This window comes from Ochotona princeps, chromosome 4 (genome assembly GCF_030435755.1).
Source record: "Ochotona princeps isolate mOchPri1 chromosome 4, mOchPri1.hap1, whole genome shotgun sequence".
In the NCBI taxonomy this organism is placed as follows: Eukaryota; Metazoa; Chordata; class Mammalia; order Lagomorpha; family Ochotonidae; genus Ochotona; species Ochotona princeps.
The window spans coordinates 6,335,464-6,362,890 of record NC_080835.1 but is presented as its reverse complement, the minus strand read 5'-3'; the positions used below and the strand labels follow the sequence as shown (position 1 = coordinate 6,362,890).

At 49.7% G+C, this 27,427-nt stretch overlaps 1 protein-coding gene across 2 annotated transcripts in view; it reads right to left on the bottom strand.

The window, feature by feature from the left end:
• Positions 1 to 5,013: 5,013 nt before the first annotated feature.
• Positions 5,014 to 27,427, bottom strand: part of LOC101524436 (phospholipase A and acyltransferase 3) — a 32,882-nt gene continuing 10,468 nt past the window's right edge. Inside the window, exons 4-5 of one of the 2 annotated variants that reach the window (XM_004596744.3) lie at positions 23,019 to 23,287; positions 5,014 to 6,751 (exon numbers count right to left, since the gene is read on the bottom strand). In XM_004596744.3, coding sequence (XP_004596801.1) covers positions 6,650 to 6,751; positions 23,019 to 23,287 — 371 coding nt within the window. In that variant the 3' untranslated portion in view covers positions 5,014 to 6,649. Of the gene's footprint in view, positions 6,752 to 12,770; positions 12,804 to 23,018; positions 23,288 to 27,427 lie in introns of those variants that run through there. The other variant, XM_058662885.1, reaches the window with a different exon arrangement.

Here is a 27,427-nt window from a genome sequence, read left to right as displayed (position 1 = left end):
TAACCTGACAGAGAAATGCTGGCTTCTCTAACTTTAAAGTACATTCCACAAGCCCGGATCCTAATGCAAGCTTCAGCCCCAGCCCTTCCGGTGCCCCTAGATTTCCCCTGGCCACTCACTGCCAGAGCTTTGCCCTGAAAGGAAACCAAGAATGTCAGGAAAGGGGAGCTAGAGTGAGGCCACCTCTCACCTGCTCACACTCACCGTTGATGCACTCAGGGAACTTCGGGGCCAACACCCCAGGAAGTTCCAGCTGAAGGTGAACCCCGGGAGCCAGGGGTGTGGCTGATCAGCAGCTGGGAGGGCAAGTCCCAGGAATATTATGCTGAAGTGAGTAAAGACAGCTCCAGCAGCAAGCGAGTGTGTGGGACCTTCTGAGAGAGGCAGCCCGAATGCTCAGAGAGGGGACTCCCAGAATCACAGCCAGGAGGGGCTTTCCTCTGCAAGAAAGCACCTGGAAAGGAAGTGAGGTGTGTGTGTTGCACCCTCTGCAAAGTTTAGTGCACTCATGTGCACTAAAACAAGCCATCCTGCAAAAGCGCCTGCTTCATGCTTCCCCCGTGAGCCCAGAGGCCTCCCAGCCCGGCGATTTCTGTGCAACGCCCCTGTGACTGTGCAGTAGTCTGACTGCCATCTGGGAGGTGGGGCTCAGGCAATCACAGCCACAGACACTCCTGTTTTGTTTTGCTCTTGTTAACTAAATGAAAAGCCTGAGGTTTAGTTTTTCTCTGAAGATTCACATAGCTGGCTTCTTTATGTCACTCAGGTCTCTGCTCAAGTTTCATTTTTGCTTTTTGTTTTGTTTTTAAGATTTATTTATTGTTATTGGGAAAAGCAAATTTAGCAGAGAGAAGGAAAGACCGAGAGAAAAATCTTCCATCTGCTGTTTCACTCCCCAAATGGCCACAGCAGGCAGAGCTGAGTCAATCCGAAGCCAGGAGCCTGGAGCCTCCCCTGGGTCTCCCATGCAGGTGCAGGGTCCCAAGGCTTTAGACCATCCTCTACTGCTTTCCCAAGTCATGTGCAGGAAGCTGGATGGGAAGTGAGCAGCTGGACACGAACCAGTGCACATAAGAAATCCCGATGCTTGCAAGATTAGCCAATTGAGCCATCATGTCAGAGCCCGAAGCCAGTTAGTCTTCTTCCTGGTTTGTGCAGCCCACGAGCTCAGAAAAGTCTGTGGGCTCTCAAGAGTTGAGAAAAAAGAAAACAAATCCTGACTGGCACATGAGAACTGGATAAAATTCCAGTCTCACGGTTGGTCAGGGACATGGTTGCCTGCTCACTCACCATCGACGGCTGCCTTTGGGACACAGCAGAACCAAGTCACTGAACAAGGGCCAAAGAGCCTAAAACATTCACCACCCACACCTTAACCTCTTTAGCACCCCCATGCACACACTCACACACACACACACACACACACACACACACACACACACCCTGAACAGTTTCTCTTTCACATCACTCATCTGAATGTCATCTAGGCTCTAAATTACACTTTCACTGACTGGAGAGTCTGTTCTGGAGTTTCTACTCAATTCCAAGGGTCAATATCATTATTGCCGCATCAAAGACACCACTTGGGGGGCAGGCAGTTCAAGCACTGTTTAGAGGCTGGAGACTTGGATCAGAGTGCCTGGGTTGGGTTTTCAGTCTACTTCGGATTCAGCTTCTTCCTAGCTTCTTGCCCGGGAGGCAGCACTGGTTGACCCAAGTATTTGAACCCCCGCCACGCATGCAGGAGACTCCAGTGGGGTTCCTGGCTCCTGGCGTCAGCCTGGCCCAGCCCTGGCTGCTGTGGGCATCTGAAAGGTGAACCAGTGAATGGAAGATACAGTTCACTCATTCAGTCTCTCACACTCTGCATTTGAGATAGAACAAAATAATAAAGAACTTTTTAAATGCACCATCTTGATCTCCTATTGGCAATAAGCTTTACTATTTGGTGGCACAAGTCTCCTTACTCAGTGTTCCTTCGCTCATGCCACAGGTGACCCTGCCCACTTTCTCCCATACCAGTTTTAGTGTAATCTGGTTGAAATTCCAAGAAAGATCCTGTTGGCATGTGGTTGAGAACCGCACTGGATGGGAAACATACTCTCTACCTCTCCTTTTTTTTTTTTTTAAGATTTATTTATTTATTGTTATTGGAAAGTCAGATTTACAGAGAGAACGTGAGATAGGGAGAAAGATCTTCCGTCCTCTGGCTTGCTCCCCGAATGGCTGCAAAGGCTGGGACTGAGCCAATCCAAAGCCAGGAGCCTCTTCAGGTTTCCCATGCAAGTGCAGGGTCCCAAGGCTTTGGGCCGTCCTCGACTGCTTTTCCAGGCCACAAGCAGGGAACTGGGTGGGAAGTGGAGCTGCCGGGACACAAACCAGCACCCACGTGTCATCCCGCTGGATGCAAGATGAGGATGTTAGCCTCTAGGCTACCGCTCTGGGACCCTTTCTCTTTCTCATTTTTTTAAACCTCTACTATTGATGATGTTTACATAGTTGATTAGGGTGGGAAGGGTCGAAAAGTGGGTGACATCGCTGTTTCCAATTTTTTTTATTCTTCCTGTAACCAGGGGAATGGGAGAAATAATAAGAGAAGCCGCACCCAACCTCCCAACCACTCAGCACCCAAGAGTGGGTAACGGCCACCTGATGTCATCCCAGGGTCCCCAATGTGGAGCGTGCTCCAAGGGTTCTGTTCAAGTGGTTTTGATAGTTCTCAAATGCTGTTGATTTCACAAGGATGAAGAAATCCTTCCAAGGTCCATTGACTAACACAGTCCTTCCCAGAGTCTCCATTTGCCCAGATACTTGCTGTATCAACACTTGGCTGGGGTAGTTGACCAATTTATTCTGTCCTCCCTCCTCCACTATGGTATCAAATGTCCTCTGCAGGCCCCAATGGACTGCCATATCCTCCATGTTCATGTGGGCATGCTATCCACTGCTCCGTCTTAACCACTTAGGAGGCCCAGTTCTGACACATCACTCCTCGGTCAGACCACAGGTCCTATGATTCTCCCCATGGTTGGAGTTCTGTGTCCAGCGGTTCAGTTGGGAAGATTCCCAAAGAAACCTCATCTGACATGATCCCAGATCCGACTCTTGTATGTGCTTGCCAACACAGGGTCCATCCGAGTCCATCAACCACACTCACCTACACATACACTGGTGGTTGCAATTGCTGGGTCAGTTCTGCCTCCAGCCCCATCTTTTATATAAGCCAATGGATGCTGTGGCCCAACCCAACCCTGCTCACCACACACTCTGCCCTCACATACACCAGTAGGAATTACAACCTAGTCAGAGTGACTCCCAATTACTCTCACCAGGCCCACCCCAGTCCTTGTTCATAAGCTTGCCAGAATATGCAGCAGACCAGTCCAGTCTGTCCCACACCCCATTCAGCTCTCCTACATGTCAATGGGTGTTGAAATCTAGCTGAACCCAACTGCCCAGCCCACACTCATGCTAGCAGGTAACACTGCCAGTCTAGCCAGCCCAACCCCCAGCCTTGGTTCTCATGCCCACCAGTGGGAGGTACAGCTCATCAGAGAGATACCCACCATCTCCCTACTGGGCCCACTCCCAATTTTGGATCTTGTACTCTCCTGGAGGTTCTGCAATCTAGCTGGACAGGATTTACCCCCAGTCCCAGCACTTGCCCGCTGATGCTGCAGCAAAGCCCAAGCAGTCTGCACATACTCTGGCCTGCACATGTACCAGTGGATACATCACTTAGCCCAGCCTGGCTCTCTGCCTAACCCAGCTCACATGCAGACCAATAGGTGTTGTAGCCCTGCCTAGTCTGATCTGCCCCCAATGCCAGTTCTTACACTCACCAGTGGGAGCAATGACCCAAAAGGAGAGTCCCCACAGCTCACCTAATGGGCTCACACCTTATTCTCACCATGTCTCACGTGTGCTGGTGGGTGCTGCAGCCCACTCTGACTTAGCCCACCTCACCTCAGCATTGGTTGGCAGGTGCTGTAGCTTGGCCTGGTTCAGTCTACCCCCAGTTCCAGTTCAGGTTGATGGGTGCCATCACCCAGTCCAGCCCAGTCTGCCCTCAGTCCTGGCCCTAATGTGGACTGTCTGGTGTTACGGCCAACTCAGCCCACCCTGCATCTTGTCCTGTCCCTCAGATCTGCCACTGAATGTTTTGAACTGGCTCAGCCTGGCCTCCTCTGGTCCTGACCCACATGAATGCTGGCACATAACCTGGCTTGGTCTGGGCTGCTCCCAGCTTTGGTTCTGTGCTCACCTGCAGGGACTGCATCCTGACTGAAGAGTTCCCCAAGCTCCTCTCATTCTTAATTTCAGTGTGTACCAGTGGGTGGTGATTGGCAATGGTCGATGCTAACTAGCTCAGCTCAGGTCTCCCACATGGGCAGGTGCATCAGTCTGACCCAGAAAGTTCCTCTAGCTTCCCTCCTCCAAACGGCCTGGTCTCAGCCCCCTCGCTCACCTGCAAGCATCATAGTCTTGTGGGCACGAGTCCCCTAAAGTCATTCCTCACCTGTAACATATCCACCTCCCATACATCCTATGTCCCCTTTCCCTGATCAAACCACAGCCCCTGTGCCCGCAAGCACATGGGTTCCTCCAGTCCAGTCTTCTGGCAGGGTGGTGTGTTGGCCTGAAGTCCTGCCCACCCACCCATGTGCCCAGATCCAGTCTTCCAGCACAGATGCCAGCCTGGGACCCTGCCCCTCTGCCCACCCAAGACTCATGTTAACCAGTCCTCAAGTCCAGTCCAACAGTACACCATGCCAGCATGCCAGCCTGAGCCCCAGCAACCCCTACCCAGCCTGGAACCCGAACAAGCATGGGAGTTCCCAGGTCTGCTCCGTTCTGCCAGCCCCCACCATGAGCCCCCAGGGCCCCCAAGGCCACCTAGGGGTGCCTTATCAGAACTTCTTATCTTCCTTGTCAAGTAATAATTTTTGACTTGAAGCCTGTATCTTCAGGTATCAATATGCCAGTTTTTAATTGATCTTTGCTTAGCATATCTTTTTTAAAACCAAAAGATTTATTTATTTTTATTGGAAATGCAGATTTACAAAAAGAGACAGAAAGATCTTCCATCTGCTGGTTCATTCCCCCAAAGGGCTGTAACAGGTAGAGCTGAGCTGATCCAAAGCCAGGAGCCAGGAACTTCATCCAGTCTTCCATATGGATGCCGATCCAAGGCTTTGGGCCATCCTCCACTGCGTTCCCAGGCCATACGCAGGGAGCTGGATTAGAAGTGGAGCAGCTGCAACATGAACACACGCCTATATGGGATGCAGGTGGAGGATTAGCCAGCTGAGCCATCATACCAACCTCTGCATAGTATACCTTGAGATTTAATTCTTTAAGATTATGTGGTTTTCTTAAAGTAGATTCAAGAGTATTGTTTTATATAAATTTTCAAATTTTATATATTATTAAAGATGTTTGCTATGTAAAACTTTTAACATACGAACAGCAAGAAGTACTAGAAAATCTAGGGCAATGAGTACCCACCAACCACGCACTCGCTGGTTCCATTTAGAGCATATTGTTTTGCCATTTTTATCTGCATTAATTTTTTTATTAGAGCACATTTTTATATACATCTAACACCACTGTTATTAGGTTTTAGTAAAATTAATAATGCCTCCATATTAATACCCAGTTCCTACTCAAACTTTCCCAGTCGCCTTGAATTGTAGTTTGTTTTTAATGTTCTCCTTCCAACACTTCCCTGACCCTAGTTTTCATATATCCTCACTTCTCCTTAATCATATAAAGTTTCTAAAGAACCTGAACAGCTGTCATGGAATATTCCTGTGCCCTTGCATGTCAAGGGTGTTGGCTGTGGACCATGTTCTCTGTGGTAGTCTCTTCAGCCAGTGGGACACTTACCCTTCACTTTGCCAGCATCTTCCATGTACTCTTATTGTGATTACCAAAGTATTTGAAATAGTTCCTCGGATTTCTTAGTTCTATCCATGGCATTATATGAAAGGTTAGTTTTTCCTGCTGGGTTGTTTTTAACTTAACTGAGCATCCTGGTTTGACTTTTTCCTGCATTTGCTTTCTCCTGCTTCCCTCTTCCTCCACGGTTAGCTTGAAGGTCTACACCTTTTGTATCCCTTTCCCTGAGCTTGCCCTATGTCCCTCGGGCTGTGTTTACCCCCTCAACCTTTGAAAGTCTGGGCACAGCTCATGCCATGTGACCTCAAGCCAACAGGCAGTTATTGGCTGAGTGAGGTGATCTGCTCAAAGACAGCCAATGGGTTGGCAGAGCTAGTTGGTGGGCTGAGCCAATCAGATTCTCTCTCAGAAACTTGGCACTGGGAATGCAAGAGCCACCTTAGCCAACCAGAAAAGATGGTGCTGGGCCTCAATCAGAGGAACAGAGCTCACAGCAAATAGTAGCAGCCCAGAGGTCCCTCCCCACCCTGACCCCACCCACTCACCCCACACACAGATTTCACAGTGGGTGGCTTGCTCCATTTCCTCCAATAACACCCCTCCCTTGGGTGCTTTATTCTGGGAAAATAAGCCTTGTATAAAAGCAGAATGAAATCCACAAACTAAGCCCTGAACTCCTGCAAAACAAGCTCCCCCCCCCCCCCCCGCCCACGTATAAAGGCATTGCTGATGGGACAGTCATTCCAGCTTATTGCTTTTGTCTCTTGTTTCTTGAAAACATGACCCCGATCAAGCCCATGGCTGCCAAGCCCACTCCTGCGATGCCCGCGGCCATGACCACATCCCGGACCTGCAACAGACAAGAGGGTGAGTCAGGCACAATCAGGACTCCGAAAACAGGGCAGCCTCGCCTCCCCTCAGGCCTCCCCAACAGCCTCAGGGCTCACCAGGGATGGGAAGGTCAGAATGGGATTTTGCCAGGAACTGACGTGGGTCTGAAGGCAAGAGACTTCACGTACCCTGTGACACTGCTAACAGCTTATAAATGCTCAGGCAAGGCATGCCCTTTACATTCTTCCATGACTCAACACTATTATCCTCAAAATTATCTGAATATCTGATTTATCTTGCTTTTAGCTTTATAAAGAAATTACTAGAGAAGTTAACAATCTCTAGTAAAAAGCCAGCTATGCCTCCTGGGGCCAACAGGGTGGCCATGCTGACTTGGTATCAGAGCCAGTTCAAGCCCCAGCTACTGTTGCTTGTTGCTCATGCGCCTGGGAAGGCAGCAGAAGATGGCTCAAGTGCCTAGTGCTTGGGTCCCTGCCACATTCGTGGGTGACCCAGATGAAACTCCTATCTCCTGGCTTCAGCCTGCCCCAGATCTGGCTGTTGTAGCCATCTGGGAAGTGAACCAATGGTTGAGGATTCTCTCCCTCTGTCTCTGTCTCTCTCTCCAACTCCTCCTCCCTCCCTCTCTGTTACTCTGCCTTTTAAATACATAAATATTAAAAGGAAAAATAAAGTAAGGGTCTCTCAGCCTTATTAAAAAAAAAAAAGACTACTCTCTCCTGATACCCAACTAAATGTGTGTGTGTGTGTTTTTTTTAAGGCATTTGTTTTAGGCATAATTCCATATTGACACAAATAACACCAAACCCTAAGGCCCCAGCAGCAAAGCTTTGGAGGACACTAATTCTACAACCCCATGTGCAATTGGAAACAGGGGCACAGAAAGACAGAGGTTTCATTATGACCTTGGACCTTGACCCCAATGGACATGAGAACATTTATTCCCTGGGGGTAAGAGGGTGGAGGTGCTCGATGTCAGGAAAGAACTGATATATTGTGACGTATCACAACACAAACAAGGAACAGATGCTGTAAATGCAACCCTAACTGCAATGACTCAGTTACATTACAGATAGCTTAAAAATAGCTAACAGCAATCTCCAAACTGATCAGACTTGTTTAACTTAGCCTGGCTGTTGGCGGCCATTTGGGGAGTGAAGCAGTGGATGGTAGGTAGAGCTCTCTCTCTTTCTGTTTTCAAATAAATAAAGTATATCTTAAAAAAAAAAAAAAAGAATTCTCTGTTTCTCCTCCTGTCTGCATATCTGAGTTTCCAATTATAAATATATATTTATATATATAGTGACCTGAGGCAAGCTAAGACTGCAGGACTTCATCCTGCTGTGTAAGTGGTCAAGCTCAAGGTCACCGACCACACCTGGCCAGTTTCAGGATGCTCATCAGGACTGACCGCCTGCCCACAGCCAAAGAAGCTACTACCCTCACTTTCTTCCCTCCCTTTCTCCTTTAAAAAGTTCTGAAAACTTGAGAATCTGAGATTTTGGATTTTGTGACAAAAAGCCCACCGTCTCCTCAAGTGGCCAGCCTCTTGAATAATCTGATTCCTCGCGTCACCTCTCTCATCTGACATGTGCTGGCTTTAGAGTTGGCAGATCCTTGTGTCAGTAACATAAGCATGGGAGGCTCCCAGGCCACCTGTCCCTCAGCACCTCCAGGAATTCACTTCCCACGCAAGAGTTTGGGAGACCTCCAAGTAATCTGAGCAGCCCGAGTAGAAACCACAGAAGAGTCCAGTACCAGGACTCCTTAGAGCCCACCCAGACCACCTCGCATTGGCACATGGTGAGGCCCACTCCACTCTCTCAGAGCTCCTATCAGAAGCAAGCCTCTCACCCTTAACCATGAACTGCAGCCAAGACGCAAGCCTCAGAAGCAGACCTGTAAAAGTGAAGATTAGAAAAACAAAAGCCAAAACAAAAGAAACAGGCTGCAGAGCCAACGGGAAAAAAACTGCCCAGAGAAACAGAAACCGTCTCCAGGAAAGAAAGCAACTGTTGGAAAACTGCCAGTGGAGAATAAGAGAACACACTGCAGTGAATAGGAACTTGGTACCGTGAAAACAACTTAAAGTTGGGAAAGCAGAAACGGTCCACAGAAAATAAACTTAGTATAGAAATGACAAACTCTATAGAAAAAAAAAATCCAAAAAACCAGAGATGAAATGGTAGGGACTAGACCCAGAATCCTTATAGGCACACCCTAGGAAGCAAAAGATGATGGCTCAGGTACTTAGGCTCCAGTGCCCACATGAGAGAACAGGGCTAGTTCCTGACTCCAGCCCCAGCTGTTGCACACATGTGGGGAGCAAACCACTAGAAGGAAGATCTCTGCTTGACTCTCCACCTTTCAAACAAGAAAAAAGTCCAGTTTTGCAAAACAGACATTCTACAAAGGGAAACAATAAGAAGACTCAAAGGAGAAATGATGCATGAAGACTTAACAGAGCCTAACCATGTATATTTTCACATTGAAATGTTATTCTGAGGTCTATCTTACTGGATACAAGCAGACATACATCCAACACAGCACCACGAAATTTTAGAACATGGCGTTAAAAAAAAAAGGTACCGCAACATTTTGAGCAACAGTGGAAAGGTCAGGAATCATAATGACCCCAGATTTCTCCAAAATCACACAGAAAGCAAGAGGATTCAGGAGTGATGCCCCCAAAATTCTGCAGTAAACCTATTTCCAAACTAGGATTCTACTCTCAACCTCTCGAATCAAGTGAGAGAGGAACATTTAAAATAACCCAAAGACACAAGATCTCCAACAGCGTACTTCACCGGCCTCCATTTTCAAGACACCGTGAAGGAAGTTCCACCAAAACAGCGAAGACACAGGATACAGAGGATGGGTGTTCCAGAATGAGACAGACTAGAAAGGCATTTCCACAGCCACGGCAGTGAGAGTCAGTCTGAGGACAGCTCGTTACCAAACAGAGAGAGTGACCGAGAGGCAAGAGCATGGCCAGATGGCACTAGGCCAGGGGCAAGGAGGAATTAAGGATGCAGGTTGACTCAACGTTGCTAATTAAGTCATCCTTAAAATAGGGAGGAGATCCTAGCTAGCACAGCTGGGGCCAATATAATCACAAAGTTCCTTAAAAGACAGAAGTCAGCAGGCAAGGTGTTGGCATTGGGGTGTAATGAAGTAAGCCACTGCCTGCAATGCTGGCATCCCACGTGAGTGCTGGTCCTGCTTCTGATCCAGCCCCCTGGATGCACACGACAAACAAGTGGAAGATCGCCCAAGAGCTTGGGCCTCTCCATCCACATGGGAGGCCAGAAACTCTTGGTTCTTGGTGCCGGCTGACCCAACACTGGCTTTTATGGCCATTTGAGAACTTCCAACCAGATCTCTTTCTGTATATCTCTACCTTTCAAATTAAAATTTTTCTATAAAAAAAGGGTAAAATTACTTTAACGAAAGGCTAGTATCACAAGGATGCTAAAGGGTGAAGGATGCAATCATCCATTGCTGGTTTTGAAAGATGGGAGGGAGCATTAGCCAAGGGATGCCAGCAGCTGCTGGAAATTTAAAATGGCAAGAAAGCAGCTTCTCCCTGAGAGCTTCTAGAAAGGTCTAGAAAAGTCTCACCAGCAGCTGAGTCCGGTGAGACCCATTTGCCTCCAGAACAGAAATCTAACTGTTCTGGAGCTTATGCGATTTTGAGTCACGCAGTATGTAGTGATTGTTTGCAGCCTCAAGAGGAAGCTGAGACATGACCCAGTACAGATGACAGCCTGGTGGCTCCAGAGCCTGGCCCCCTGAGGACTGTCATGGCTTTGTCCTCTCCCACTGTGCTGTCTTCCAGACCTGAACTAACTTCCAGAGGTGACATCTGCCCCAGTAAGGGCAACAGCAAAACAAGAGGTTGGGGGACCAGAAAATGCTACCTAAGAAAGAAAAACCCCAAAGGGAAGACCTGGGCCGAGAAGCAACCAGCATGGACAGAACTCTGGGATGGCTGTGTCCACGGAAAACACAACAAACAGCAGATCCAGACTGGCACTGTGGCACAGGGGGCCAGCGTCTGGTAGAAGCACTGGTTTGGGTGTCAGCTGCCACACTTCCAATCCAGCTCCCTGCAAATGCACCTGGGAGAGCAGCAGGCCATGGCCCAAGTGGCTGGGACCCTGCCGTTCCTTTGGGAGACTCAGATGGAGTTTCAGAGTCCTGGCTGATCCTGCCCCTGCCCTGGCCTTCTGGGGAGCAAACCAACAGAGAGAAGATTGATGTATCTCTCCTCTCTCTCCTCCCTCTGCCCCCTGTCTACAAAAATGAATTTTGATAAAAGATAAAGAACCAGTAGATCACTTGAAATGATTTCCCTTGTTGGCTCATGAGGCAGTGTGGGGAGACGTGACAAGAGGTACAAAGAAAATCAAGCGATGAAAAGCACTCATTGTCATCAAGGAAAAAGAACCCACAGGCAAAACTAAAAGGCAGCTGTCCCAATACACCACAATGCCCAGGTGTGAGTAAAATCTGTGTAGATATACATCAAACATCAAGGACTGATGTAATTATAATGTGTGATACGGAATTGCGCTGAGACAATGAGGCGGCGGGGCAGACAGCGGTCATGAGCAGCCGACTAACAGGGTCTGGGCTCCTGGCTTCCAGCGAGCCCAACCCGGCTGTTCCAGGCATTTGGTGAGTGAGCCAGTGGGTGGAAGATCTCTGCCTGTCTTTTTCTTTGTCTCTGCCTTTCAGATAAAACCAGAAAAATCAGAAGACCACGCAAAGAGAGCGCTGCTCCATCCTCTGCTTTGTTTAAAACAGCCCTGTTTCCCTATGGCTTCTGACCCTGAAGCTGGTCCATGTTAGGTCCCCAAACATGTGGCCGGCACCGCTGTGGGCGTCCCATACTACAGGGACATGTCTGCTGTGGCCACTGAGTTTTCAGTCATCACACTAGACCTGGGTGTTCTTTCAGCTCAAGTACCCGTTCCTTACAGTCAAGTGTTGCAATGGACACCAGACCTGCTCCCGTCCAACCTGAAGGCCTCCCTGGCAGTCTGCGACCTCAGTGAAGGCCAGCAGGCACGACCTCGGCCCCAGCAGCATGAAGAGCCCCAGATCCAGCACGTACAAGTGTCAGCATGAGTGGCACTGGGCATACCCCAAAGTTGAGGCACCGTTCCCCACACAGAACTCAGCTCCCCTAATCTGTACTTTGGCTAGAAGGCCTCTCTGTACCTCTTAAAGTTTGAACAGAATTTTCAAAACATGGAGGAGAGAGACAGAGAAAGAATCTTCCATCTATTGATTCACTCCCGAAATACCTATACAGCCAAGTGTGAGCCATTCCTATGCCATGAGCCAGGAACTCCATCGGGCTCTCCCACACGGCCGGCAGGGACCCAAGAATTTGGGCCACCACTGCTGCCTCTGCAGGCACATTAGCAGGAAGCTGGACTGGAAGCAAGGTGGCCAGACTCAAGCATTCCAAGTGGTACTTAACCCACCACACCACAACACCTGCCCCCTGAACAGGATTTTGCCCCTCACCGCCCAAACTCAGGCAGACATTTAAGCCCAACATTGTGTATTAGTGGTCAATGGATTAATATTAACAGCTGAATCTTATCAATGGCTAAGGTGGACACTTGATTTAATTACCACATCTAAGAGGGCAGCATGTGGGAAGCCTTTAGGAAACTAGAAGTTTGTCTTTGGAAGGCAGTTCTTACCAGATTAGCTACATGAGCAACCATGTTTCTCTCTCTTTCTCTCTCCTCTCTCTCTGCTGGCTCACCATGCAATCATCCCTGTTATCTCCTCTGTCCTCACCAGCCTGAGCCAATAGGGTCCCCCGATGATGGCTGCGAACTTCAAACTAGAAGCCGTAGTAAACCTTCCTGCTTCCTCAGAAGCCCCTCCCGGGTGCCTCAGTTCAGCGTCAACAAGCTGACTTACACAGCAGCCCATGGCCTGCCCCCACCTGCCTTCCCAGTTGTCACCGCCAGGTGCTGTCAGCCATTGTCTCAGACCCATATGTCGGGTCAGGCGCAGCAGCAACCCTGAAAATGAGTAGCAGTGACACACAGCAGCCACAGCGGCGGAGAGCTCAGCTTCTTCCTCTTTCTGGAATGGTCCAGGGCCCGATCCCAGGCCTATCAGCTCCTGTGACAGAGTGATGGACCCCTCCTCAGTTCATAACAACTGTTCCCAGTAAAAGGACCAAGCCCCAAATCAGCAAAACCGCACTGGTCATGAATCAGAAACTCCCGTCCTGGACAAGGGCTATTTGCTCAGTGGCTGAGCCATCAGTTAGGATGCCTGGGTCCCGCCCTGGAGTGCCTGGGTTACATCTCCAGCTCTGGCTGTGGGTTCCGGCTTCCTGCTAGTGCAGACACTGAACACAGCAGTGAGGGCTCCAGCCTGCCACCCACACAGGAGTCCTGAATCCAGTGTCCAGCTCCCAGCTCCCAGGTCCAGCCTGGCCCAGCGCTAGCCATGGCAGGCATTTGGGGAGTGAGCCAACAGGTGGAGGTGCTCGTTCTCTCGCTCTCTCGCTCTCTCTCTCTCTCCCTTTTTCTTGCTCTCTCTCATCTCAAATAAATAATGCTTTAAAAATTAATATATCTGGAGGGCATGAAAACTAGGATGGGGGCTGGGATGGCTAGATAGAGAGGCACTAAACAACACCCGTGAGGGCTGGATGGTTGAGTTGGTTAGATAGAACTAAGCTTTAATATCCATTGACAAGTGCCAGAGCCAAATGGGATGGGGGACAGACTGGTCTTCTGCTACACATACTGGCAAACCAGGGTAGGGGGCGGGCCTGGTGTGGGTTATCGTGGGTCGCCCCGACTAGGCTGCAGCTCCCACTGGTTAGTGTGAGGGCCGAGTACGTGCTGGGCAGAACCAGACTGGACTGCAACACCCATTGGTTCCAGTGCAACTCAGGACTGAAAACAGAACCAACCCAGCAATTGCAACCACCAGCTGATCGTGGTGATGGACTGTGCCGGGCCCTGTGCTTGCTAGAACATACAAGAAACTAGTCTGGGAATACCTCAAAGTTTCTTTGGAGATCTCCCCAATCGAACTGCTGGACTCAGAACTCTAACCAAGAAAAGACAGAAGACAGAGCAGATCAATCATTCACCTCAGCTATATGTTGGCAGCAAAAAATGGGGCAAACGGAGACTTTATGATGGACCATATCAATCAGTGGACGACCTCATTGAGCAAAACTGGCAGCGATTCATAACTGGAGAACTATTAACACCACTCGAGCACATATCTCAAAGCATGCCCCACATCCGGGACTCGGGGTGGGCGGGAAACCGGGTGGGGCTTCCCCCTCAATATCCCCCTTTACCTCAGATACAAGATGGAAACAATATGGACATAATAGTATTACCCACTTCCCTATTCCCCTGAACCTTTTTTTTTCTTTTTCTTTCTTTAACTGTAATTAACTATGTAAAGATTGTCAACAACAACACAATAAAATAGATTATAAAAAAAATTAATATATCTCACCCTAAAATCAAGCCAGGCATTTCAGCAAACTCAAAGGCAATGAAGAGAAAGATTCTTAGTCATGCTTGTATTCCAGGAAGACTAAGACAGTTTATTTAAAAGTAAACAAAAAAGCAATAGAGAGAAAGAATGAAAATGGAGGCATAAGAACCAAAATCTAGGGCTGGTGAGGTAGCATAGCACACTAATCCTCCATCTACAACACCAGCATTCCATATGCAACAGTTCGTGTTCCAGCTGCTGCACTTCTGATCCAGCTCCCTACTTATGGCCTGGGAAAGCAGCAGAGGATGGCTCAAGTGCTTGGGCCTCTGCAGCCATGGGAGACATCTAGAAGAAGCTGCCAACTTCGGACCAGCCTAGCTCTGGCTGTTGTGGCCATTTGGGGAGTGAACCAGCAGACAGAAGAACTCTCTCTGTCTCTGCCTTTCAAATAAAAATAAATAAATAAATCTTAGAAAAAAAAAGATCCAAAATCCACATCCCCACATGACATGATCAACACCATCCTTGCTACTCTGAGCTGAAAGCTGCCAAACATCCTGGCTGACCAACACATACAGCCTACAGGCCTGCCTTCGATGGGTGTTTTAGTTTACCCACAAAGGCACTGCCCAGGCTCATCTGGGCTGCCAGGTGGTCAGTGTAGCCACCAGCACAGGTGGTCAGCACTGTCATTCTTAGCTAGCAAAACTTATGAGGACAAAATGCGGGATGACGCCTCCCACCCGAGGCTGGACGGTCATCCTGCTTTCACCTGTCCTCCTTAGCTTTGCAGTTAGCTGCGTCATGTGTCCCATCTGTGATCCCCTACTCTGTATGCCTGCTAGTGCACGCCCAGGAAGGCAGCCAGGGATGGCTCAAGTGGTCAAGGCCCTGCCATCCTTGGGCAGACATGTCCTGGACTTACAGCTCCTGGCTTCGGCCTGGCCTCGCTGTTATAGAAGAGAAGGGAGCACTCCCTCGCTCTTGCCCTCTCTCCCTCTCAAACGCTGAGTGAATGAACGAATAAGCGTATCTTCCTCTTCCAGCCAGATAATGAGGCATGGTGCAGCAGCAGCCATGATTCCAGTGGGTTAACCTGCATAAGACCACTCACTGTGTGGAGTGCTGTGTCACCATGTCACAGAGCAGGAACACCATGCCCCCAGCTCTTTCAGAACCTCACCAGGGGAGGGCAAATGCTGATGCAGCAGGTCCACCACTACACACGCTTTGTTGAGGGAGACAAGCTGCCTGTGGTCACGCTCTGTGCATAGTGTTGAGCGGGCAGCATGTCCAGACGCACTTTGTCAACCCATAGACCTTGGAAAGATTCTGTCAACTCTGGAGCAATGAAAGCAACAACTTCTCAGAACTATCAAAACCACTCAAGTGGACCACATGTGGTAGCCTAGTGGCTAAAGTCCTCGCCTTAAATGCACCGGGATCCCATGTGGGCACCAATTCATATCCCGGTTGCTCCACTTCCCATCCAGCTCCCTGCTTGTGGCCTGGGAAAGCAATAGAGGATAGCTCAAAGCCTTGGGACCCTGCACCCACATGGGCGATCTGGAAGAAGCTCCTGGCTCCTGGCTTTAAATCGACTCAGCTCCATCCATTGAGGCTACTTGGGAAGTAAACCAGCAGATGGAAGATCTTTATGTCTTCCCTCCTCTCTGTAAATCTAACTTTCCAACAAAAAAATTAATTAATTAAAAAACAAACACCAAGTAACATCCTTGGAGCACTCTTATCTGCATCGGGGTCTAAGTCATCATCAAAGAACCATCTCCCATCCCCCAGTGCTGATGTAGTTTGTCAGCAAGGAGCAGACCCCTCCCTGTTCCCTCCTGTGGACACAGGAGAAAACCTGTGTCCACATCATGTGAACAGGCTCCTGAATGTGTGTCACGCATCTAAAATCAGAATACTAACAAAGAAAGAAAGTGCCCTTTCATAGAAATTCTAAAAAACCTGAGGGCCTGAGCCACAGCACAGCATTTTAGTCCTCCACTTGCAACACTGGAATCTCATATGAGTGCCACTTTGAGTCCTGGCTGCTCCACTTCCCATCCAGCTTCCTGCTTATGGCCTGGGAAAGCAGGAGAGGACAGCCCAAAGCCTTGGGAACCTGCGCCCACATGATGAGACCCAGAAGAAGCTCCTGGCTCCTGGCTTTGGACCAGCCCAGCTCTGGCTGTTGCAGCTTTTTGGGGAGTGAATCAGTGGATGAAAACCTCTCTCTGTGTGTCTCTCCTTCTCACTATGTATATCTGTTATTCAAATAAAAATAAATAATTTGAGAGGGAGAAATGGTAAAGAAATCAGGTTTTTCCAAAGCAGCTGAATTCTAGCGGGCTACATGTGGTGCTGTGTGAACCACACAGCACATGTCTGACTCCTGAGCCATTTCTGAGCTAAAACTGTACTTTCCCTCTCACCACTGTTCTAAGTAGGTTAATGGCAAGCGGAAGTTCAGACTTACCCTGAAAGCAACTGCACTTAGACTGTGCTGGGTCACAAAATATTTGTATAGGAATCAGGTTTCATTTGTAGTCATTTCAAAATAATACCCTCTGTTTATCCAGATTTGTGTCATTTGTATGTTACCATTGGGCACATCTTTACTATTTTACTTAAAAGACATATTTTACAGAGAGAGAACAAGAAATAAATTTTCCATCTGCTAGGTCACTCCCCAAATGGCCACAACAGCTGGGAGTTGTGCCAGGTCAGAAGCCGTGAGTCCAAAACTCCATCCAGGGAGCTGGATGGGAAGTGGAGCAGCCAGGACGTGAACTGGCGCCCATATGGGATGCCAGCACTTACAGGTGGAGAATTAGCTTACTGCATCACAGCACCAGCCCCTGTGATAGCTGGAAAGCATTGCGGAGCTGCCCAGACACTGCTAACTCAGTGTAACTGCTCACAGCTCACATTGGCATCTTACCCATCTTGGCCAGCAGCTCTCAGATGGGATGGGTTGGCCAAGTGAAGAGGAATTTTGGGCTCCTATACCTGGCAGTGTTGAGGGGTACTCAACCTTCCCCAAGGCACATGGCAGGGCACAACAGTGACAAATCATCTGACCCAAAATGTCAATGGTGCTGAGGTTGATCATCCTCATCCTAACCAACTCATAAAAATGAATCTTTGGGGGCCAGTTCCTGACTCTGACTCATGGCCCCTGGTTGTCTCAGCTCCAGCCAATGTGGCCTTTTGGAAAAATGAACCAGCAGAAGGAAGATCTTTCTCTCTGTCCCTCCTTCTCTCTGGAAATCTACTTTCAAATAAAATAAGTCTTAAAAAAAAATAGAGGGTCCAGTGCAATGGCTAATTGGCTCCATCTGCAAATGCTGGGATCCCATATGGGTGCTGGTTCATGTCCCAGTTGCTCCACTTCCCATCCAGCTCCCTGCTCTGGACTGGGAAAGCAGAAGAGTATGGCACAGGTCCTTGGGGCCCTGCACCCATGTGGGAAACCTGGAGGAAGGTCCTGCCTTTGGAAGAATCTTTGAAACGCAATAGATGGTCTGTCTGTTGGTTTTGTAGGACGCAATGAGGCGAGTAGCATTGTTCAGAGTGGTATTGTTCAGGCTGTCTCATCACCATTTTGCCTCTGTCAGTGGAATTGGTGAGTATATAGCATGAAAGCCACAGAAACCAAAGTGCGATATGTCCAATTCATAGTGTTTCACTTTTCAAAGAAGAGTCAAATTCTTACTTCCAAAAGGAACACATGGTAGAAAAGATTCCTTGGCTGTCCACGTCAAGAGCTGGGAGGGAGGCAGCAGCATCACCGAGCAGAGGGTTCGGTTTCGGATTGTGATTCTGGCAGCCCATACGGTTTATGTCCTGACTGCTCCACTTCTGATCCAGGTTCCTGCTAATGCATCCTGGCAAAGCAGTAGAATATGACCCAAGGACTCGGGTCACTATCACCCATGTAGGAGACCCAGATGGAGTTCCTGATTGCTTGGCTTCATCCTGGGCCACACCTGGCTGTTGTGGCTATTTGAGGAGTAAATCAATGACCTGAAGATATCTCTTTCTCTCTCTCACACCCTCCCCCATTTAAATAAACCATATTTAAAATAAATAATAGTGCCAGATGCAATGACTCAATTGGCTAATCCTCCTTTAGCAAGCACCAGGATCCCATGTGGTTGCTGTTTTGTGCCACAGCTGCTCAATTTCCCACCCAGTTTCCTGATTATGGCCTGAGAAAGCAGCAGAGGATGGCCCAAATGAGATCCTACACCCACATGGGAGACCCAGAGGAAGCTCCTGGTTCCTGGCTTCAAATCAGCTCAGCTCCTGCCATTGTGGCCATTTGGGAAGTGAACCAGCAGAGAGAAGATCTTTGTTTCTGTCTCTCCTTCTCTCTGTAAATTTGCCTAATAAAAATAAATAAATCTTTCAAAAATAGTAAAAAGATGGGCCCAGCGTGATGGCGTAGCGGTTAAGGTCCTCACCTTGCACGCGCCGGGATCCCATATGGGCACCAGTTCTAATCCCGGCAGCTCCACTTCCCATCCAGCTCCCTGCTTGTGGCCTGGGAAAGCAGTCGAAGACAGCCCAAACCCTTGGGACCCTGCACCTGCGCGGGAGACCCGGAAGAGGCTCCTGGCTTTGGATTGGCTCAGCACCAGCTGTTGCGGCCGCTTGGGGAGTGAATCATCGGATAGAGGATCTTCCTCTCTGTCTCTCCTCTCTGGATATCCACCTTTCCAATAAAAACAAATAAATCTTTAAAAAAATAGTAAAAAGATGATAAAGAATAAGGATTTTATTTCATCACTCTAAATGCTATTTGTGTCTAAGGAAATGTGTTGCTCTCTAAATTATGCTGTTATTTTGCATTGACACAAAATTCTTTTCTGATATACATTTATTCTTTATTCTACTAATAACTACTGAAAGGATAACCAAAACTGAGAAAATTAAGATACACAAGGATACCTCAGATAGTTCTGGGAAAATGGAATCAAAGAGAAGTTTCCGGAATGCAGGAGGGGTCTTTAAAGTGCTCATGAAAAAATGCATTCCATGTTTGGGCTTAGCCGCAGCATCAACTGGCAGAAGCTGGCACTGGGGACTAATTCTGTCAAGTCAAACCACAGAACCACCCAAAGAGTGCATAAACCGGGACTGAGAGAGACCTGGGAGGGAAATAGTGGGTTCCCCACTCTTGGGTCACTACTCCCACGGGAGGGCATGAAAACTAGGATGGGGGCTGGGGTGGCTAGACAGAGAGGCACTCAACAACATCCATGAGGGCTGGATAGTTGAGTTGGTTAGAAGGAACTAAGCTTTAATACCCACTGACAAGTACAAGAGCCAAATGGGATGTGGGACAGACTGGACTAGTCTGCTATATATACTGGCAAACCAGGGTAGGGGGCGGGCGTGGTGGGGGTTATTGTGGGTCGCCCCAACTAGGCTGCAGCTCTCACTGGTTGATGTAAGGGCCGAGTATATGCTGGGCAGAACCAGACTGGACTGCAACACCCATTGGTTCCAGTCGAAGTCGGGACTGAAAACAGAACCAACCCAGCAATTGAAACCACCAGCTGATCGTGGTGACAGACTGTGCCGGGCCCTGTGCTTGCTTGAACATACAAGAATCTGGTCTGGGAATACCTCAAAGTTTCTTTGGAGATCTCCCCAATCGAACTGCTGAACTCAGAACCCTAGCCAAGAAAAGACAGAGGACAGATCAAGTCAATAAACCACCTCAGCTATATGTTGGCAGAGAAATACTGGGCAAATGAAGACCCTATGATGGACTGTGTCAATCAGTGGACGACCTCATTGAGTGAAACTGGCAGCGATTCATAACTGGAGAACTATTAAAACCACCTGAGCAAGGATCTCAGAGCATGCCCCACATCCGGAACTTGGGGTGGGTGGGAAACTGGGTGGGCTTCCCTCAATATCCCCCTTTACCTCAGATACATGATGGAAACAATATGGACATAATACTATTACCCACTTCCCTATACCCCCTGAACTTTTTTTTTTACCGTAATTAACTATGTAAAGATTGTCAACAAGAATACAATTTTAAAAAAAAGAAAAAATGCATTCCTTAGAAGCTACGAGTGAATTTCATAAATTGTTTGCACTAAAATAAACATCTTTTAATAGTTGCATGAATTTCTGAAGAACCTTCCTTGTTTGTGGACCTAGCAGATATTCGCGATAGCATTCTGAATCCCTCAGAGTAGCTCAGTGCTCTTCAGGCTTGGGTTAGAATCTACGTGGAACGTATTCACCCAATGGGAACCCATGAGCACAGTGCTACCACTAATGAAGGCGCATTCCCCTGCAACAGCTTCTCCTCAATGATGATACTGCCGCTTCTCATTCCTTAAGAAAAACTGGAGCAAGGCCTAACAGTAAATGCTTGTTTTCTTATTTTATTAGATACCTAAATGGGAACCAGAAGAGAGGAAACTAAGAACAGTGCAACAACAGGCTCAGCCAACGTCCTCTTAACCAGAGTCAAAGAAGAAGCAAAATTTCTAAGGACCCAACAGAGACTCGCACAGGACTGGCATGTCCCTCCGTGACATGCCGGGATTCAAGTCCTAACTAAGCCAGATTCCAGCTTGGCAGCAATGACAGCACAAGTGATAGGGTGAACCATGGAAGACCAAACTGAGTTCCAAGCCCTTTGCTTGGCTCTAGCCCGTCTCAGCCATGGCAGGGATTAAGGAATGAGCCAGCACATGGAAGATATGTCTATTTCTATCTCTCTATCTCTCTGCCTTCAAATACCTAAGCAAGCAAAACTTTTCACAGTGAAATTTAAGAACACTAAGGAAAAAGAGAGGATTCCATAGACTTCTAGAAAAGGAAAGTGGGTCACATCCAACAGATTAGAAATGAGAACAATTTCAGATTCATTCACCAAGGCCAGACAACAAAGAGGCAATGATCTCAAATATCTGGAAAATAAAATTAATTCCAACCTAGGAATCCACAGTCAGGCAAGCTGTCAGTCAAACACAAGGATAAGACGGAAATGACCAACCATTTCTCCGTAAACCAGCATGGACAGCAGTTCCCCCCAAAACAAGTCCGCAAGCCAAGAAAGAACACCTGTGAGCCCTAGAGGGTACCCACAGGGACACGGGCGAGAGCCAGAAGGAATCTCCAGAACACTAGAAAAGGGGTGACCCACATTCTGAAGGTCACGGGCCCCCTCCCAGACAGATGCGCTGGTGTTGTGGTCCCAGACCCATCCTCTCCTTCATCACCTTTGTGACGTGGCATGACACAGGTGCTGACAAAGTCCCTCTCCCCGAACTGTCCCCAAAGGTCACATACCCAAACTCTCAGGGAAACAAGCTAGACTGAACTCAGGGACCAAACACGGGTAGCCACTGCCCTTCCCTTAATGACTTAGATGGACTCCTGCTACCTGAGACTCATGGTAATCATATTTGACATTCATATCCAGAAAGAGTTACACAAGGGAGGCTGATGATTGGAAGATGTCTAACATCTCATCACAGCAGGATATAGGGACCTTCCGAGAGACGTGAGGGCCTGTGTGGGAAGCTAACCCCCTTGCGCCAACCACATGGCAATCCTCCAGGACTGCTGTGATAATTTGTGCTTAGCTACATCTCCCAAGATCAAATGAGTCACCCCAAGTTATTTCTAAATGACCCAACTCAAGCCCAAGGTCACGGTTGGATAGTGTTCAACTAGTGGAAACTTAATCCAATTACGGAGTCTTGGGAGATGGGCCTGGTAGGAGGTGTTTGGTCATGGGAGGTGAGCCCAGCTGAGGTGGTCTCATGAATGGATTGGTTATGAAAGCCCAGTAGGGTCTGGCCACTCTCCCTCCTCCATTCATGCTTCACCATGGCCATCTTCTGGCCTCACCAGACTGCCAAACCAACAGCAACCCCTACATCTTGACCTCTGAAGTTTCAAAACCTTGGGTCGAAACAAATCTCATTCCTTCATAGGTCGTTTGCATGGGTGTTTTCCTTATGGGAATCAAACGCTAACCAACAGAGCTGGCCAAAGGCAGAGTCCAGACCCAGCCAGGGTCTGCCTGACTTGGGGAGTCCAAGCCCTCGACCACAGTGCCCAAAGGAGAAGAGATCAGTTTGAGCAATTTTACAAACTCAATGAGAGCAGACAACCCAACAGATCTTAACATCATCACTCGCGGGAAGGAGGAAGATTCCAGGAAGAGAGCATGGCCAGAATCAAACCAAGTCTCAGAATAACACCACATTCCTGGGCTTTCCAGGATTCACCTGAGGATGTGGGCACAATGAGGCTATGTCAAACACACCTGATTCCAAATCCCACCCGTGCTCAGTTGCCAGTGACCCACAGGGGAAGGAAGCCCTGAGGAGGGAGACTCAACACAGTCCTGATGGATGACACGAATGGTCACAGGCAGGTGATGAGTTCTGCAAGTCTCAGTTTCCCAGTCTTTCAAGTGGGGATAATAGAACCCATTACTGCCCCCTGGTTTGTGGCAAGTGGGCATCTCAGGGTCCTGGAGCCTGGGAACACTTAGGAACAAGTCTGACCACCGTGGCTGTCCATCCTGCCAACCATCCTGACCTGTGCGGCCGACTTGCCTGGCTCCACTCTCTTGCCCCACCCTCTCCACCCATCACATCTGCCAGGACAGGTGCCCATCAATGATTTGTGCATGGCTCCACTTCCATTCACACTGATGCCCAGGTGCTGCCAGAGCAGTGAGGGGACAGGCACTGGGAACACACCTGGTCGCTGCGGGGAACTCCATAGCGCAGTTCATTCACAAAGTGCTCGCAGTTCTCGCTGGTCAGCTTGTACAGCACCTCCTGGCCCACCAGCTCCTCGGCCCGCTGGATGATCTTGCTGGGAGGCAGCGGGCTGTACTTGTCATCGTGTTTGTTATTGACCTGGTACTTGTCTGTCCCGGCCACGTCATACAGCAGCTGCTTCTTCACCACGGCCTTGTCGGTCAGGGCAGACATAATGCTGGCTGCACCTGCTCCTGCAATTTCACCTGTGGGACAACCATGGGAAAAACAGAAGGATCAGTCCTGGGCAGGAGCCACGGGGGCTCAGAGCCAGGGGATGGAGAGGATGGATGAGATGTGGAAGGGCCAGGAGAGAGGGCTCAGAAGCATGGCTGTGTGGCTTTGGAGAGGCCACTTGGAGTCTCTGGGTGTTGGTGGAGAAGGCCCCTGATTTAGAGTGACCTGGAGAAAGTGCATCCCAGAACACCTGTGTGGCCCTTTTGATGAGGCAGACACGAGCCACATGCTCACTTGTCCTTCAGGGAGGACAGGGTTCCAACAGGGCTGCAGCCCCTGGACTGCAAAAAGCTGAGGCCTACAGAGAAGGGGAACAGTATATGGGGTCGACCACAAGGACCAAGATGGCAGCAAGGGAAGAGGCTGCCCACACAGAGTGGGCGTCACTCCCAAGGCAACCAGTCTGCACCATGCCAGGGTAAGCACACATGTTGGATGTGGTGGCTAAGATGTGGGCAGGCAGGTGGGCAAAACAGGGCCCAGGAGGCCAGAAGCATCCTAAGAAGAGGTTCCGTGTCCTTGAAGCTCCATCAGGGGCCAGCGTCATGGCCCAGGCTAGCTGGGTAGGCCACTGGAGAGTGAACCAGCAGATGGAAGGTGTCGGCCTCTCCTTCTCTCTCACTCTGCCTTTTTGATAAATCTTTTTTTAAAATTTGCTTTGATTTTAAAAGCAGAATTATAGACAGAAGACACGGAGATCTTCAACTTCTTTCCAGGTCCCCCATGCAGGTCCAGGGTCCCAAGGCTTTGGGCTATCATCTACTGCTTCCCCAGGCCACAAGCAGGGAGCTGGATGGGATGTGGAGCAACCAGGACTTGGACCAGTATCCATATGGGATGCCAGTGTCAGAAGCAGAGGATTAACCACAGCTCCAGTCCCAAGACATAAATCTTAAAAGAATCACTGAGGCCTGGTCCTAAGGCCCCTGCTTCACTGGACAGGACAGGCTACTGTTGTGACATCCATGTGACAGAGACCAGCCTTGGCAGGAAGGAATGATGGGATTCCAGGGCCGGCCGTGCTTGGCTCTCCAAGGAAGCCAAGGCTCTCACCCTTGGCATCCTCCTGGTATTTTAGAAGGGCAGGAGTCTGGCACCTGCTAAGGACAGTGATGACAGGCCTGGGGTCACCGAGGTTCACGGGAGACGGGGTGCATTACTAGAGCCCTGAGTGTGGGGTAGGTGACAGGGCTAGGACAAAGGTGAGCTACAAAACTGCTAGAAGCATCAAAACTCAAGGTGGCACCAGTTCCTGGGCCATGTGAGCAGAGCCAACACTCCTCCATGTCCACCAGTCACCCCTCCCCCGGGATACAACACACACAGGCACCACCAGAGACTCCAGCCCCATGCCTGACCACCTCAGGGGTCTGCACAGGTCCCTGATCTTAGCTGAGCCACCAACATCGCTGCAAAAATACACATCAACACAGGAACCTATAGTTCCTTTCCAACTCATTACTTCATTACATTAGCCTCTTAAAGGAAATATTAAGAAAACAATCACAGAAAAGACATGGCTATGACAAACCAGGAAATGCCAGGCCAGGCACATAAGCACAGAATCAGTGATCCAGCTTGTGAGGGCGGAGTGTCACTCACGCCACCTACCCCCCGTGAGCCTGGACAGCCCCTCATCCCTGCGCCCTGCTTCCTGGTAAAACGGGGATCATGGCAATCCCCGCTGCACAGGGAGCTGTGAGGACTAACAGCCACTGGGGGCAGGCGATTGGTTAGCAGTTGTGACATCAGCTAAGACCCCACACACACATCCCATGTTGGAGTGCCTGGCTTTGGCTCCCAGCTCCGTTCCTGACTGCGGCTTCCTTCCAGCGCACACTCTGTGAGGCCACAGTGAGAGCTCAGGTAACTGGGTCCCTGCCACCCACACAGCATACCTGGGCAGCCTTCCTTGCACCCCAACTTTGGCCCCACCCTGGGACACAGTGCTATAGGAATCTAGGAAATGATTGGTGGATAGGAGTTGCTTGCCCACTCTCTTTTCGCTTTCTCTCACTCTTGCCCTCCCTCTCTGCCTCTTTCCTGGCAGCCATACAGGGCGCCTCCCCTAATCAGGGACAGCAAGTGCCAGCTGCTATTACCACTGTGTTTGTTGCTAAGCTTCCTTCCCACTCGATGACGCATGCAGTAGCCAACCAGTCCTCCTGGCCTCTGCCATGCCACTGGGTCCCTGCAAAGCGTGGACACAGGACAAAGTGTCTTGAGCATCACTAGCCCTCCATACCATGTCCACCTGTCTACCCAAGGCCCTGCCTACCCTTGCCAGCTGTCTCCAGGCGGCACAGAGTGCCGGGCCTCGTGCTGGAGATAAGTGGTGTGAACTATACACATGCCTGCCCGGAGAAGCCCACATTCCTGCCCAAGAGCAAACACACAGCATAAGATATTCCGGGATCCTGAAGGATGCGATGGAGATAATGAAGTAAACTGACATGGAAGACGATGATGGGGGCAGAACAGCAAAGCCAAGGCCTCCGGAAAGATTGGGGCTGGGGAGGATGGGGAGCCAGCCGGACGACCACGTGGATGACATCTGGAGATGCAGAAGGGAAGAGGAGAAAGCATGGTGCTGGGCGACAGCCACCCGGTGCCCCCAGCCCACAGCACAGACGTGGAGGCTTTCTCTGCAGGTACGGAGTTCTCAGCAGAGTGGCAGGACCCAGTTTACTCCTGAGAACAGGGTGCTAGCCGCCCTGTGCAGGCAAGATGCAGGGAGACCAGTCAGGGGCGCCAATGAAAGCAGGTGCAGACAGTGGCCCTGGACACCAGGGGGCGCTGCCGTGAAGGATGCTAAAAAGCAGTGAGATCCACAGTCAACTTGAAAGAACAAAAGCCAACGGGATTTTCTGGTGGATTAGACAAAGAGCAACCAAGATCAAGAATGACACCCCAGGGGCCAGCACGGTGGCATATCAGGCTAATCCTCCATAGAGGCACCAGCTCCCAGCTTGTGGCCTGGGAAAGCAGCGGAGGATGGTCCAAGCCCCTGGACCCCTGCACCCACCTGGGAGACCCAGAGGAAGCTCCTTGGCGCCTGGCTTCAGATTGAAACAGCTCTGGTTAATGCAGCCATTTGGAGTGTGTATCAGTGTACAGAAAAATCTGTCTCTCCTCTCTGTAAATCTGCCTTTCAAGTAAAAGTAAATCTTAAAAAAGAATAGCTACAGCTTTGGGCGCAAGCAGCTAGGTGGCGTCACAGGTTACAGGCTTCCATTCAGGGGACGCCCACGTGGAGACTGCACAAGTTGGAGGCTGGGAGCCGCCAGGCGATCTCCTGCGTCCACTTAGGACATGGGATGCCCCGCCCCCACCTTCTGCCCTCAGGAGACTAAGAAAAAGGACCCCTTGGGAGACAAGTAAACAGCAGACACTCACATCAAAGCTACCAAAAGGGACCGGCATCCCGAGCAGCAGCTGGCTAGCCTAGCAGCTTGGGAAGCCAGAGGAGGGCCTGGTCCTAGCTCTTCCACTGCCCTTCAGCTTCCTGCCTGTACACACCCTGGGAGGCAGCTGCTCAGAGCTGCAGTGCCCCGCCAAGCACATGGGGAGCCCTGAGGGGGCTCCTGGCTCCTGGCTTCAGCCTGGCCCAGTCCCAGCTGTTGAGGGTATTTAGGGAGTGAACCAGTAGATGCCAAAATCACTTTCTGAAAGTTGTAAAAAAAAAAATTAAAGCTACCAAGAGCCAAGTAGGTGAGCCAAAATAAAGGCCTCCGGATTCGTGGAGCCTTGGAAGGTCTTCGGCTGGCCTTGATAGGGGAGCAGGAACTCAGAGGGGACCGGAATGAATCCCAACCCTCCCACTGAGAAGGGGCTGTGAGCAGACGTGCTCTGCGGAGGGTTCCCAAGGACAGGGGGGTGTCCGTGTGGTCACCAGGAGGTCTCTGTGTCACTGGGAATGACCCCACTTACAGGGCTGGGGGCAGGAAGCATCCCAGGCCCCACTCACTAGGCTCTCTCTCTTTTTTTTTTTTTTTTTTTTAAATAAGGGCAGGGTCACCTTCTGCATTTTAAAGAAGAAAAGGGGGCTGGGTTGATGGGGGTGGAGAAGATGGCATCTACTCTGAATACCTCTGGTTTCTCTGTAAGGA